The sequence below is a fragment of the Pristiophorus japonicus genome, chromosome 15, assembly GCF_044704955.1.
Source record: "Pristiophorus japonicus isolate sPriJap1 chromosome 15, sPriJap1.hap1, whole genome shotgun sequence".
Taxonomy (NCBI): domain Eukaryota; kingdom Metazoa; phylum Chordata; class Chondrichthyes; family Pristiophoridae; genus Pristiophorus; species Pristiophorus japonicus.
The window spans coordinates 69,808,988-69,823,812 of NC_091991.1; the positions used below are offsets into that span (position 1 = coordinate 69,808,988).

The 14,825-nt window shown below is 43.9% G+C and overlaps 1 protein-coding gene across 8 annotated transcripts in view; it reads right to left on the bottom strand.

The window, feature by feature from the left end:
- The window catches only part of cadps2 (Ca++-dependent secretion activator 2), an 863,559-nt gene that overhangs the window by 79,332 nt on the left and 769,402 nt on the right, over positions 1-14,825 (bottom strand). For all 8 annotated transcript variants that reach the window (XM_070900583.1, XM_070900582.1, XM_070900585.1 and 5 more), the window contains 2 exons: positions 13,134-13,217; positions 11,029-11,061 (listed from right to left, as the gene is read on the bottom strand). In XM_070900583.1, the coding sequence (XP_070756684.1) occupies positions 11,029-11,061; positions 13,134-13,217 (117 nt within the window). The remainder of the gene's footprint in view (positions 1-11,028; positions 11,062-13,133; positions 13,218-14,825) is intronic.

Below are 14,825 nucleotides of genomic sequence, written 5' to 3' on the forward strand. Positions count from 1 at the left end.
CTGAACACAGTATTCCAGGTGTGGTCTCACCAATACCTTGTACAGATGTAACAAGACTTCCCTGCTTTTATTTTTATTTCCCCTTTGCAATAAAGGCCAAGATTCCATTGGCCTTCCTGATCACTTGCTGTACCTGCATACTATCCTTTTGTGTTTCATGCACAAGTACCCCCCAGTCCCACTCTACTGCAGCACTTAGCAATCTTTCTCCAGTTAAATAATAACTTGCTCTTTGATTTTTTTCTTCCAAAGTGCATGACTTCACATTTTCCAACATTATACTCCATCTGCCAAGTTCTTGCCCACTCACTTAGCCTGTCTATGTCCTCTTGCAGCCTCTTTATGTCCTCCTCACACATTACCCTTCCTCCCATCTTTGTATCATCGGCAAACTTGGCTATGTTACACTCTGTCCCCTCTTCCAAGTTGTTAATATAGATTGTAAATAGTTGGGGTCACCTCTGATCCCTGCAGCACCCCACTAGTTACTGATTGCTAACTAGAGAATGAACCATTTATCCCAACTCTCTGCTTTCAGTTTGTCAGCCAATCTTCTATCCATGCTAATATATTACTCCCAACCCTGTGAACTTTTATCTTGTGCAGTAACCTTTTGTGTGGCACCTTGTCACTGGTTCCCCTTTATCCATCCTATTCGTTACATCCTCAAAGAATTCCAGCAAATTTGTCAAACATGACTTCCCCTTCATAAATCCATGCTGACTTTGCCTGACCAAATTTTGCTTTTCCAAATGTCCTGTTACTGCTTCTTTAATAATGGACATTTTCCCAACCACGGATGTTAGGCTAACTGGTCAAAAGTTTCCTACTTTTTGTCTGCTTCCTTTTTTGAGTAGGGGCGTTGCATTTGCAGTTTTCCAATCTGCTAGGACCTTCCCAGAATCCAGGGAATTTTGGTAAATTACAACCAATGCATTCCACAATCCCTGCTGCTACTTCTCCAAAGACCCGAGAATGCAAGTCGTCAGGTCCAGGGAAATTATTTGCCTTTAGTTCCATTATCTTACTGAGCACCGCCTCCTTAGTGATTGTGATTGTGTTAAGTTCCTTCCCCCTCAATATCCTCTTGACTAAAAAACTGTTGGTATATTGTTCGTGTCCTCTACCGTAAAAACTGATACAAAATACTTGTTCAGAGTTACTGCCATCTCCATGTTCCCCATTACTAATTCCCCGGTCTCGTCCTCTAAGGGACCGACAAGTACTTTAGCCAATCTTTCTTTTTATATACCTATAGAAACTCTTACTATCTGTTTTTATATTTTGTACTAGCTTACTTTCATAGTCTATCTTCCCTTTCTTAATCATTTTTTTAGTCATTCTTTGTTGGCTTTTGAAAGCTTCCCAGTCATCTGTCCTCCCACTAGTTTTGGCAACTTTGTATGCCCTTGTTTTTAAATTGGATACCGTCCTTTATTTCTTTAGTTAGCCAGGGATGGCTTTCTTTTCTCTTGCACCCTTTCCTCCTCACTGGAATATATTTTTCTTGAGAGTTGTGAAATATCTCCTTAAATGTACGCCATTGTTCATCAACCGTCCCACGCTTCAATCTGTCTTCCCAGAATACTTTAGCCAACTCTGCCCTCATACCTTCATAGTCTCCTTTATTTAAGCTTAATACATAGAAACATAGAAAATAGGTGCAGGAGTAGGCCATTCGGCCCTTCGAGCCTGCACCGCCATTCAATGAGTTCATGGCTGAACATGCAACCTCAGTACCCCATTCCTGCTTTCTCGCCATACCCTTGATCCCCCTAGTGGTAAGGACTATATCTAACTCCTTTTTGAATAAATTTAGTGAATTGGCCTCAACAACTTTCTGTGGCAGAGAATTCCACAGGTTCACCAATCTCTGGGTGAAGAAGTTTCTCCTCATCTCGGTCCTAAATGGCTTACTCCTTATCCTTAGACTGTGACCCCTGGTTCTGGACTTCCCCAACATTGGGAACATTCTTCCTGCATCTAACCTGTCTAAACCCGTCAGAATTTTAAACGTTTCTATGAGATCCCCTCTCATTCTTCTGAACTCCAGTGAATACAAGCCCAGTTGATTCAGTCTTTCTTGATATGTCAGTCCCGCCATCCCGGGAATCAGTCTGGTGAATCTTCGCTGCACTCCCTCAATAGCAACAATAGAGCTGCAGAATACCAAGGGACAAAAAACGTTAGTGGGAGTTGTGTACAGACCTCCAAACAGTAGTAGTGATGTTGGGGAGGGCATCAAACATGAAATTAGGGGTGCGTGCAATAAAGGTGCAGCAGTTATAATGGGTGACTTTAATATGCACATAGATTGGGTTAACCAAACTGGAAGCAATACGGTAGAGGAGGATTTCCTGGAGTGCATAAGGGATGGTTATTTAGACCAATATGTCGAGGAACCAACTAGGGGGGAGGCCATCTTAGACTGGGTGTTGTGTAATGAGAGAGGATTAATTAGCAATCTCGTTGTGCGAGGCCCCTTGGGGAAGAGTGACCATAATATGGTGGAATTCTGCATTAGGATGGAGAATGAAACAGTTAATTCAGAGACCATGGTCCAGAACTTAAAGAAGGGTAACTTTGAAGGTATGAGGCGTGAATTGGCTAGGATAGATTGGCGAATGATACTGAAGGGGTTGACTGTGGATGGGCAATGGCAGACATTTAGAGACCGCATGGATGAACTACAACAATTGTACATTCCTGTCTGTCGTAAAAATAAAAAAGGGAAGGTGGCTCAACCGTGGCTATCAAGTGAAATCCGGGATAGTATTAAAGCCAAGGAAGTGGCATACAAATTGGCCAGAAATAGCAGCGAACCCGGGGACGGGGAGAAATTTAGAACTCAGCAGAGGAGGACAAAGGGTTTGATTAGGGCAGGGAAAATGGAGTACGAGAAGAAGCTTGCAGGGAACATTAAGACGGATTGCAAAAGTTTCTATAGATATGTAAAGAGAAAAAGGTTAGTAAAGACAAACGTAGGTCCCCTGCAGTCAGAATCAGGGGAAGTCATAACGGGGAACAAAGAAATGGCGGACCAATTGAACAAGTACTTTGGTTCAGTATTCACTGAGGAGGACACAAACAACCTTCCGGATATAAAAGGGGTCGGAGGGTCTAGTAAGGAGGAGGAACTGAGGGAAATCCTTATTAGTCGGGAAATTATGTTGGGGAAATTGATGGGATTGAAGGCCGATAAATCCCCAGGGCCTGATGGACTGCATCCCAGAGTACTTAAGGAGGTGGCCTTGGAAATAGTGGATGCATTGACAGTCATTTTCCAACATTCCATTGACTCTGGATCAGTTCCTATGGAGTGGAGGGTAGCCAATGTAACCCCACTTTTTAAAAAAGGAGGGAGAGAGAAAACAGGGAATTACAGACCGGTCAGCCTGACATCGGTAGTGGGTAAAATGATGGAATCAATTATTAAGGATGTCATAGCAGTGCATTTGGAAAGAGGTAATATGATAGGTCCAAGTCAGCATGGATTTGTGAAAGGGAAATCATGCTTGACAAATCTTCTGGAATTTTTTGAGGATGTTTCCAGTAGAGTGGACAAGGGAGAACCAGTTGATGTGGTATATTTGGACTTTCAGAAGGCTTTCGACAAGGTCCCACACAAGAGATTAATGTGCAAAGTTAAAGCACATGGGATTGGGGGTAGTGTGCTGACATGGATTGAGAACTGGTTGTCAGACAGGAAGCAAAGAGTAGGAGTAAATGGGGACTTTTCAGAATGGCAGGCAGTGACTAGTGGGGTACCGCAGGGTTCTGTGCTGGGGCCCCAGCTGTTTACACTGTACATTAATGATTTAGACGAGGGGATTAAATGTAGTATCTCCAAATTTGCGGATGACACTAAGTTGGGTGGCAGTGTGAGCTGCGAGGAGGATGCTATGAGGCTGCAGAGCGACTTGGATAGGTTAGGTGAGTGGGCAACTGCATGGCAGATGAAGTATAATGTGGATAAATGTGAGGTTATCCACTTTGGTGGTAAAAACAGAGAGACAGACTATTATCTGAATGGTGACAGATTAGGAAAAGGGGAGGTGCAAAGAGACCTGGGTGTCATGGTACATCAGTCATTGAAGGTTGGCATGCAGGTGCAGCAGGCGGTTAAGAAAGCAAATGGCATGTTGGCCTTCATAGCGAGGAGATTTGAGTACAGGGGCAGGGACGTGTTGCTACAGTTGTACAGGGCCTTGGTGAGGCCACACCTGGAGTATTGTGTACAGTTTTGGTCTCCTAACCTGAGGAAGGATATTCTTGATATTGAGGGAGTGCAGCGAAGGTTCACCAGACTGATTCCCGGGATGGCGGGACTGACCTATCAAGAAAGACTGGATCAACTGGGCTTGTATTCACTGGAGTTCAGAAGAATGAGAGGGGACCTCATAGAAACGTTTAAAATTCTGACGGGTTTGGACAGGTTAGATGCAGGAAGAATGTTCCAATGTTGGGGAAGTCCAGAACCAGGGGACACAGTCTAAGGATGAGGGGTAAGCCATTTAGGACCGAGATGAGGAGGAATTTCTTCACCCAGAGAGTGATGAACCTGTGGAATTCTCTACCACAGAAAGTTGTTGAGGTCAATTCACTAAATATATTCAAAAAGGAGTTAGATGAAGTCCTTACTACTAGGGGGATCAAGGGGTATGGTGAGAAAGCAGGAATGGGGTACTGAAGTTGCATGTTCAGCCATGAACTCATTGAATGGCGGTGCAGGCTAGAAGGGCCAAATGGCCTACTCCTGCACCTATTTTCTATGTTTCTATGTTTCTAATGTCCTTCCTCAAGTTAGGAGACCAAAACTATACACAATACTCCAGGTGTGGCTGCACCAAGGCCCTGTACAACTGTAGCAATACCTCCCTGCCCCTGTACTCAAATCCCCTCGCTATGAAGGCCAACATTCCATTTGCTTTCTTAACCGCCTGCTGTACCTGCATGCCAACCTTCAATGGCTGATGTACCATGACACCCAGGTCTCTTTGCACCTCCCCTTTTCCTAATCTGTCACCATTCAGATAATAGTCTGTCTCTCTGTTTTTACCACCAAAGTGGATAACCTCACATTTATCCACATTATACTTCATCTGCCATGCATTTGCCCACTCACCTAACCTATCCAAGTCACTCTGCAGCCTCATAGCATCCTCCTCGCAGCTCACACTGCCACCCAACTTAGTGTCATCCGCAAATTTGGAGATACTACATTTAATCCCCTCGTCCAGAGTCTATGGAATGTTGGAAAATGACTGTCAATGCATCCGCTATTTCCAAGGTCACCTCCTTAAGTACTCTGGGATGCAGTCCATCAGGCCCTGGGGATTTATCGGCCTTCAATCCCATCATTTCCCCAACACAACTTCCTGACTAATAAGGATTTCCCTCAGTTCCTCCTTCTTACTAGACCCTCTGACCCCTTTTATATCCGGAAGGTTGTTTGTGTCCTCCTTAGTGAATACCGAACCAAAGTACTTGTTCAATTGGTCTGCCATTTCTTTGTTCCCCATTATGACTTCCCCTGATTCTGACTGCAGGGGACCTACATTTGTCTTTACTAACCTTTTTCTCTTTACATATCTATAGAAACTTTTGCAGTCCGTCTTAATGTTCCCTGCAAGCTTCCTCTCGTACTCTATTTTCCCTGCCCTAATCAAACCCTTTGTCCTCCTCTGCTGAGTTCTAAATTTCTCCCAGTCCCCAGGTTCACTGCTATTTCTGGCCAATTTGTATGCCACTTCCTTGGCTTTAATACTATCCCTGATTTCCCTTGATAGCCACGGTTGAGCCATCTTCCCGTTTTTATTTTTACGCCAGACAGGGATGTACAATTGTTGTAGTTCATCCATGCGGTCTCTAAATGTCTGCCATTGCCCATCCACTGTCAACCCTTAAGTATCATTCGCCAATCTATCCTAGCCAATTCACGCCTCATACCTTCAAAGTTACTCTTCTTTAAGTTCTGGACCAATGTCTCTGAATTAACTGTTTCATTCTCCATCCTAATGTAGAATTCCACCATATTATGGTCACTCTGCCCCAAGGGGCCTTGCACAACGAGATTACTAATTAATCCTCTCTCATTACACAGCACCCAGTCTAAGATGGCCTCCCCCCTCGTTGGTTCCTTGACATATTGGTCTAGAAAACCATCCCTTATGCACTCTAGGAAATCCTCCTCCACCGTATTGCTTACTGTTTGGTTAGCCCAATCTATAGGCATATTAAAGTCACCCATAATAACTGCTGCACCTTTATTGCATGCACCCCTAATTTCCTGTTTGATGCCCTCCCCAACATCACTACTACTGTTTGGAGGTCTGTACACAACTCCCACTAATGTTTTTTGCCCTTTGGTGTTCTGCAGCTCTACCCATATAGATTCCACATCATGCAAGCTAATGTCCTTCCTAACTATTCCATTAATCTCCTCTTTAACCAGCAATGCTACACCACCTCCTTTTCCTTTTATTCTATCCTTCCTGAATGTTGAATACCCATGGATGTTGAGTTCCTAGCCCTGATCATCCTGGAGCCATGTCTCCGTAATCCCAATCACATCATATCCGTTAACATCTATTTGCACAATTAATTCATCCACCTTATTACAGATACTCCTTGCATTAAGACACAAAGCCTTCAGGCTTGTTTTTTTTAACACCCTTTGTCCTTTTAGAATTATGATGTAGTGTGGCCCTTTTTGTTTCTTGCCTTTGTTTACTCGGCCTTCCACTATTGCTTTTTACCTTTCTACCATCTGTTTCTGACTCCATATTACTTCGCCCTATCTCGCTGCATAGGTTCCCATTCCCCTGCCATATTCGTTTAAACACTCCCAAACTGCATTAGCAAATGTTACCCCTCGGACATCAGTTCCAGTCCTGCCCAAGTGCAGACCGTTCCCAATACGCTGGTTAGAGATCCAACTTTCTCACCCTCCGTCTGGATTTGAAATTCAATCATTCTATGATCACTCATTCGAAGTGGATCCTTTACTAAGAGATTGTTTATTAATCCTGTCTCATTACACAGGACCAGATCTAGGATAGCCTGCCCCCTGGTTCGTTCCGTTACATACTGTTCAAGGAACCCATCCCTTATGCACTCTATGAACCCTTCCTCAAGGCTACCCTGACCAATTTGATTTGTCCAATCAATATGGGGCCTGCTAGTTGAAAAGAGTGTTCCATCTCTGAATGACCATCTGATGCCAAGGTGTGGCTACTATTGTGGAGAAGTTCATTAGCTGCATCTGTGCAGTCATTCAGAAAGGATTCCACTATGGAGTATGTGGCATCTTTATGACATCCTTAGCAGAGATGCTGGTGTCAGATATCATAAACATAGTGGGAGCAACACTTGTGAATGTCTTGGGCTCCATATCCAGCGAGCTCTTTTATCCAGCTTTACCAGGCTGGGGCATCAGACAGAAAAAGCCATGAGATGTAGTATCACTGGCTCCACTGCTGCTCTCTGCAATCCAATAGCATCCCACAAAGAAATCCATGCCATGATTCCAAGTGCAGAGAATTATCTCGATGTCATGGCCAACACTGCTTCTTCATTCATCACCAATACTAAAAACAAATTCACTGGACATTCGTCTCTATGTTATTTATGGGACCTCGCTGCTAGAAAATAGTGATCGTATTTGGGCCCACAACAACACTGATTAAACTTCAAAGCAATTCATTATTTGTGAAGCACTTTGAATGTCCTAATTCTTTCATTCCTTTTTTTGTCAGCTTCCACGCATTAGGTTGCTGCCTCATCCATCCCTTCGCCAGCAGCCCCCACCACCCGACCCCCCCCCTCCACGTCCCCTCGCCCCCACCCTCCCCAGTCCCTGTTTGAATGACTGTAGATGTATCAGAAAGCAGACAGAACCAGCTTGCCATCACAACAGTGGACATGGTGTAATCTATTGCTGGGCTATTTCATGGTCCAGCAAAGGAAGTACAGGGCCACCTAAATCTCACTGAGCAGAAGGCCACTGCACTTACTCCTGCCAATGGGAAGCCTTAGAAAAGCCTCTAGAAGGCACATATATATGGTCACCCAGAGAAAGAACATGGAAGCAGCGCCTTCTCCCTCCCTTAGCTTCCTCCTCGTGGTGAAGAATAAGGTAGCAGCAGATCAAAGGATGGGCATTGCAGGTAGAGGCAATTCAGACGACAATGTTAGTGATTGTGTTTTCGACCACTGAATTAGGCACATATGCAAATGTTAGTTAAATGACCAGTTCAGACACTTTGATGAATGTCTCCTAAAAAGAGTACAATTATTCTCGGCTATAAAGGTGCTTCATTTTCATCACTGGGTTATTTGCCAGAATGCCGAATGGTTATCAACCTGAAAAATTAACTCTGTTTTTCACTCCACAGATGCTGCCTGACTCGCTGAGTATTTCTAGCATTGTGTCTTTTTATTTCACATTTCCAACATCTGCAGTATTTTGCTTTTGGGATAGTTTACAGATTAGCTTGCAGCATATTACTTCCTCCCTGGTGAGCCTGAGCCTACGAATGGACAGATCCTGTGCTCAAGTCCATCAACAGTAAAGCGAGTATGACTGATGATGATGTCATACCCTGATGCAATTGAAACAGCTGCTTCCAAAAAGGTAAAGGAAAGAACAGCGCTCAATGCAATACTCAGATTCTGAATTGCAATTACAGCAATCAAACATGGATCAGTTCCCCTTTAAGGAACAATTTCCTGAAAGGCCTTTGAACACCAGTTATATATATAGTGGGCTGAGTGCACTATGTCATTCTGTCTCAAAAAGGGAATTTCAGATGAGCATTCATTAACATTGAATGAACGTTGAATTGCCTGTTTGAATTAAGTTCTCGCGCATTCTGCGTGAGCGTGATGAAGACTGGCAATCAACCAGATAGGAAAGTTGTACTGTACATGTTTAGCACGGAGCTGGCGATGTACATTACCGCCCTATTTCCTGCATCCCACCCGCTGGACACCTGTGTCACACTCGCAGGACGATAGAATTAGAAAGGAAACTTCACCAGCGCCAATCCTAACTCACTCATAACGTTGTTGTTCATCGGTTATTTAGTCAGCCCACTGGTGGGATCTGAATGTTAACTTAAGGAGACCCAGAATCTTCCTCAGAGGGTATTACTTCACAACTCTTGCTAAACCCGGACTGAGAATGTCACACCTATTAATCCCTCAACAAGGAAATCATCATGCATCAGCCAATTGAAGCGTGGATGTCCATCGTGACACCCTCAGTGGCAAAAAGAAACAGATAAGAGGAATAAATCTCTTCCTGCAAGCTCTACAACACACATTGAAGAAGAAATGATTGTTGAGGGATAAACCAGCAGTGATGGTGTCATTAATTCGCTTACAAAGATACCATGAACAGCCAAGATGTGCATCACAAAATATGATTAAATTACATGTTCATTTTTAGACAGTGGGCCTGATTATAGGCGATCTTGGCCCATCAGGGTGGACAGGTCCTGAACCCTTCTGGAGATTCTAGGCGCAGGGCAGGATCAGGAAATTTGAATAAAACAGGCAGCACCGGCATGAGTATGGGCATATCTTGGACACCCAACTAGAGTACGGCAGAGCAAAATGCAGCGCTGGGATGTTGTGTTCAGTTCGAGGCTGGCAGGATTGATAGCCATGTTCTGGCGATCTTTTGAATCAGTCCCTTTTAGCAGCAGGCCAATTTCAAAGCAATTGCATTCAATCTTCTTGGGTGTTCTGCCAGTGTACAGTATGTTTGGTGCTCAGGAGGTAGGATCAGCGAGTGATCTGGTGTGGTGATGCCATGTCGCCAGTCCAGCATCCCTTTCACAAGCCAGGCTTCCGTGGAGCATGTGGAATGCCCCTGTTCCCAGTGGGAATATCTTACTTACCATCTTCGAGATCTGCCCAACTTCCCAGCCCCCACCAGTTGCCTTACACCAGATTTCTACCCCAGGGATGTGGCTGACCCCAAGGAAATGTGAGTCCAGTGTATGTTCGTGTAATAACTGTTAATATTATAACCAATCCAAATGGAGTGATTCCAATGCTGCACTCTAACCTCAAGTTTAAATTCATTGCTAGAAGCTTCCCTAGATTTTGCTCTTGCAATATGTGACATCATCTGAAACCTGAGCTTACAGTTCAGCCTTGAAACACAATCTGAGGTATCCATTCTTCCCTTTACTAACTCAATAATAACACACTACATAAAGCACACTTTGGGTAACAAGAGTGGTGTTATGCAATTAAAAAGCTGTAGTCTATTGAATATATGAACACATACAGCCTACACTTCTCTTAACTTTGTCTTTTGGCAGATAGGAATCTCTTTGCTCCTCACTGGATTGTCAAGCTGCAAGCAGTGTTTGAGGGGTTGTAAAGCCTTCTTGCTTTTATGCTATTGCTACCATTTTTAAAAAAACAGCTTGTTGTGGCTTTCTATCTGGGTTAATTAAAATTACATTTCCCTACCATCACTTGCCTAACTAAATAAAAATTGTCAGTTTCTTACCAAATATGGGTTATAAAATAACTTTAAAAATATCAAAACTATCAATTAACATGTAGGAAAGCCTCAGCCTTGCAGTAATCCATTCTGTAACACAGTCCTTCAGACTTGTCAGAATTAATGTAATAACGACTGTAAAAAAAAAATCCACTTTTGTCCCCCTGCCTCACCTCCCCAACACCCTCTACCCCACCGTGAAACACATAATTCATGTTCCAATACAAGTGACTTACTGACATCCACCCAGGTTGTTTCAGTAACACAAACATGAAAGGGTCAGCTGTACTTTTAGTATCGTAATAAAGCAGGGATAAAAAGGCTGTGATTTTATGAGAAACTAAAAATGCTTTCAGACAATTAACTGAAACAATGTTTTTTTCCTCTGGTGAATTTTGTGCACACCCAGGTGAGGGATGTTTGCATCAGGATAAGTAACACGTTTGTATGTGAAGGATAACGTCACTGATACTGTGGACTGAAGTAACAAGGAGAACAATACTCACAGGTACATCCACGTACTTTGCAGCAGCTTTCACCTTGCAGGGAGAAAAAGAACAAAAATTGGCCTCATGGCAGTATTTTCACTTATGGCAACCTTGTAAAAATCAGCCGACCCCTTGAACTCCTTTCCACCAGACTGCTTTTGTTGCGGCCCTCCAGTTCCCCGCTCAGCAAATTTTCAGCTGATCCCCGCAGTACAAATGTGAACTCGGATACTCTTGAGTTACTTCGATTGTGGTTTCAAATAAACCCCCAGCCGCGCCCCGCCCCCTCACCTCTCAATGCTAGGGTTAAAGTGAGCTGCGACCCAGGAGACTTGATATGGGGTGGTGTCAACCCCTGAAAGCAAATTTCTGGTCATTCTTTGGTGCACAGAAACTGCAGCCTGTACACTGAGCTGCTTATTTAAAATTGCAGTACCATCTTTCCATTTAACATTATTTTCCACAATAACAATGTGTTTTGCCTTGAATTGATTTATCGACCATTAGTGCATCAATGCAATGCATCATCAGGACTTGGATGATGGAGGCTTGACCTTAGCCTCCTATGATGTTTCAGTCAGAAGAAGCTAAGTGGAACCATAATGGTCAGCCTTGCAGCTACCCTGAAGAAGACAAGAAAGGAGCATGTCATGGTGCCACCCTAGAGGTATGGCACAATGCTTGAGGAAGGGGAGGAGCGCCTGAAGCATTAGATCCAGAAGAAAACCATTCCTCCATTGCACTAAACAACTCTCGTTACAGGAGTGTGGAACAGCAACACTGGATAGCAATCTCAGAGGTCCAGGGGTTAAAAGAATTCAATGCTGACTAAGTAAAGGGTGTGGTTTCTTCTCAGCAAGCTTGTTAACTTACAAGCATTTATTCGCTCAAGAACAGACTTCTATTTTGTTTATGAAACAAGAACCAGCGAGCAAACCTATGCTGCATTCACACAGCTCCTATCAGTAGGATTGGAGCAATATGGTTTGGCTAGCTCACACTTGGCTGGCTCCTCCTTTGTTGGTAAGCGTTATATAGAGTGAGGCAAGCCTCAGGGGGCAGTCAGGGGCAGGGAGCAACCTTCAACTTCCTTTCTACCAATAATCATTAGATGTTTTAGGATGGATTTTAATATATCCCCCCACCACTGTAGAACTTGGAGACTTCAAATACTGAACATGGAACAAACAGTTCCGTCTTGCTCCAATAGCCCCAACTAGGTACAGAGCCAAGTAACAAAGAGAGGGCACTTCAGTGTAACCTCATAAATATACCAGAATGATTGTTTTTAAATTGGCAGCCCAGGGATCAGAAAAGTATTAAAATGATGGAGGTAATTTATCCAAATGTGGTTGGCAGTGGAGGAACGTCACCTCCCCCAATCCATCTAATGAAAACCGCGGTCAGTGCAATTTTCCGATATGTACTGATGGGAGCAAGATTCCCCACTACCTGCATACGGCTACACAGCTAGGGGTCGATTTTAACTTGCTGAAATGGGGCAATGGTGTCAAAATGGGGTCGGTTGATGGCCCGCCCGTTAACGCCAACAGTCAGCCTGCTGCAACTTTTCAGGGGCCTATCATTGGGCAGCTGAAGCGACGGCCTGTTTCAGGCGGTAGGCCCATTTTATAATCTGCCAATTGGACTGCCACTGCCGTTTTAGGATAGAGCTGTTGCAGCGTGCACTGCGTACTCTTCGACTAGTTTCACTGGCGACAGAGCCGAAGAGGTCCTGAAAAGGTAACTTTTAAATTATTTTCGGAGGGCCAAGAGGATGTTCTACTGGCCCCACAAAATAATCTGGGTCTCTGCCACCCCAGGCTCCTCTCACCAACCCCGGGCCTACTTCGCTCAGAGGCTGCCCGATATTGTGGCGGCCTGAATCTGGTGATCCAGATTGGGAAACCTATGTGGCACCTGCAACTCTCTGGTTCGAATTAAATGGCTCCAGCATCCTCGCTTGAGAACTGGAGAGCTGCCTTTGGTCCAATAGAATTCAGATTCCGTGAGAAGGAATAAAGCAAATGTTTTATTTCAGGACTACTTTTGTTTCCATTCAATTAGTGCAATTGCAGTAAGCTATTCATAGAAAATATGCAATAATTACTCAGATTACTTACAGTGAACGACAGTATTGAGGAGAAGAAGGTTCCTTCATCATATCTTGACAATTTGGATAGTACACCTTCCAGTATGAACACAAACTTGGGGAGGTAGGGGGGGAGAAAATGTTATAACCATAAGGAGCTGTAAATTATACAGTTCAGTGGCAAACAGGTTCCTACAACACAGAAAGTACATACATGATGTGTATGCCAGCAATATGGGATGGGAATGAATGATACGTCCAAACCTTTATTATTTTAATTAGTTACCAAATGGTTTAAATAAAATACATAAGGATGAGCTGTGGAATATGATCTGACACTGATTAAAATTTAACATGGAGTTACCCCACTCAGGAATAAATCCCCTACCTTATGGTTCCTCACCATGTGTACTGCATATATACACACACATTCTAGACATTTTTGAGTCAGTGGCAACAGAATGAGAGAAGTGCTGTATGCTGCCTGTGTCTACCGAGCCTCATGTCTAATTTCCTAGTATTCAGTTTGTATTGGTTTACAGTACTCAGCTCACTTGTCTTTTTACCCATCATATTTTCTGCAGTTGCTATGTTTTTGGAGTAACAATGGTGCCTGGACACAAGGCAGAGGGATAATAACCTGCAGCCACAGTCAGACATACAGGGAGAAGAATGTTCAGACCGAGTGTCAAATTGAAGAGCCAAGAACCTCAGGGGGATTACAGACGGTCAAGACAGGTTGTTCTTCCTGACAGTCTGCTCCTTCATCTGCTCGCTTGAACCCTCCGCTGCCTCTGTGTGTCAGACTGCTTGTCCAACATGGATATGACGTAATTTCCTTCAGATAAACATTGGCAAGACTGAAGGTATCGTCTTTGACCGACGCCACTCACTCCAGCTCTCTCTCTCCTGCCACTGTCACAGGCTGATCCACACTGTTTGCAACCTAAGCATTCTATTCAATCCAAACTGACCTTCTGACCCCATATACTCTCCATCACAAAGACTGCCTATGTCCAACTTCATAACACCATCCACCTCCACCCCACCTCACTTCATTTGCAACAGAAACCTTCATTTATCCATTTGCCACCTTCAATCTCGATTACTCCAATGCTCTCCCATCCTCCATAAATTTCAACTCATCCAAATCTCAGCTTCTCTTATCCTTTCCCTCAACAAATCCCGCTTACCAATCACCCCCAATTTTTCTTAAAGTCCTCCAACACTTCAAATTTAACATTTTCATCCTAGTTTTTAAATCCCTCTTGCCAACCTCCTCCCCCTCTCTGTAACCTTCTCCGGTGTTACAGTCCCCCAATAAACTCTCTGTTGTTCCAACTCTGGTCTTTTGTATATCTCCACCTTCCTTTTGCCTCATATTGCTGGCTATGTCTTCAGTCGTCCAGATTCAATTGTCTGGAATTTCCTCCCTCAACCTTTCCATTGCTCCTCCTCTCTCACCTCTTTTAAGGCCTTCCTTAAAACCCATCACTTCACCCCTAACAGCTCCTCTTTTGGCTTGGCATCCATTTTTTTCCTCAGGTCTCTGAAACACTTTAGGACATTTTTCTATGTTGAAGGCACTAAACAAATACAAGTTGCATACTGACTTTTGTTGGGGGTGGTGGGGGTGGGAGGGGGTGTTGATGGACAGTTCCTTGTGCGCTAACACCTCCCCAGTAATCAAGCCAAATGGCCTATCTTCATGTGCCAGCCCAGA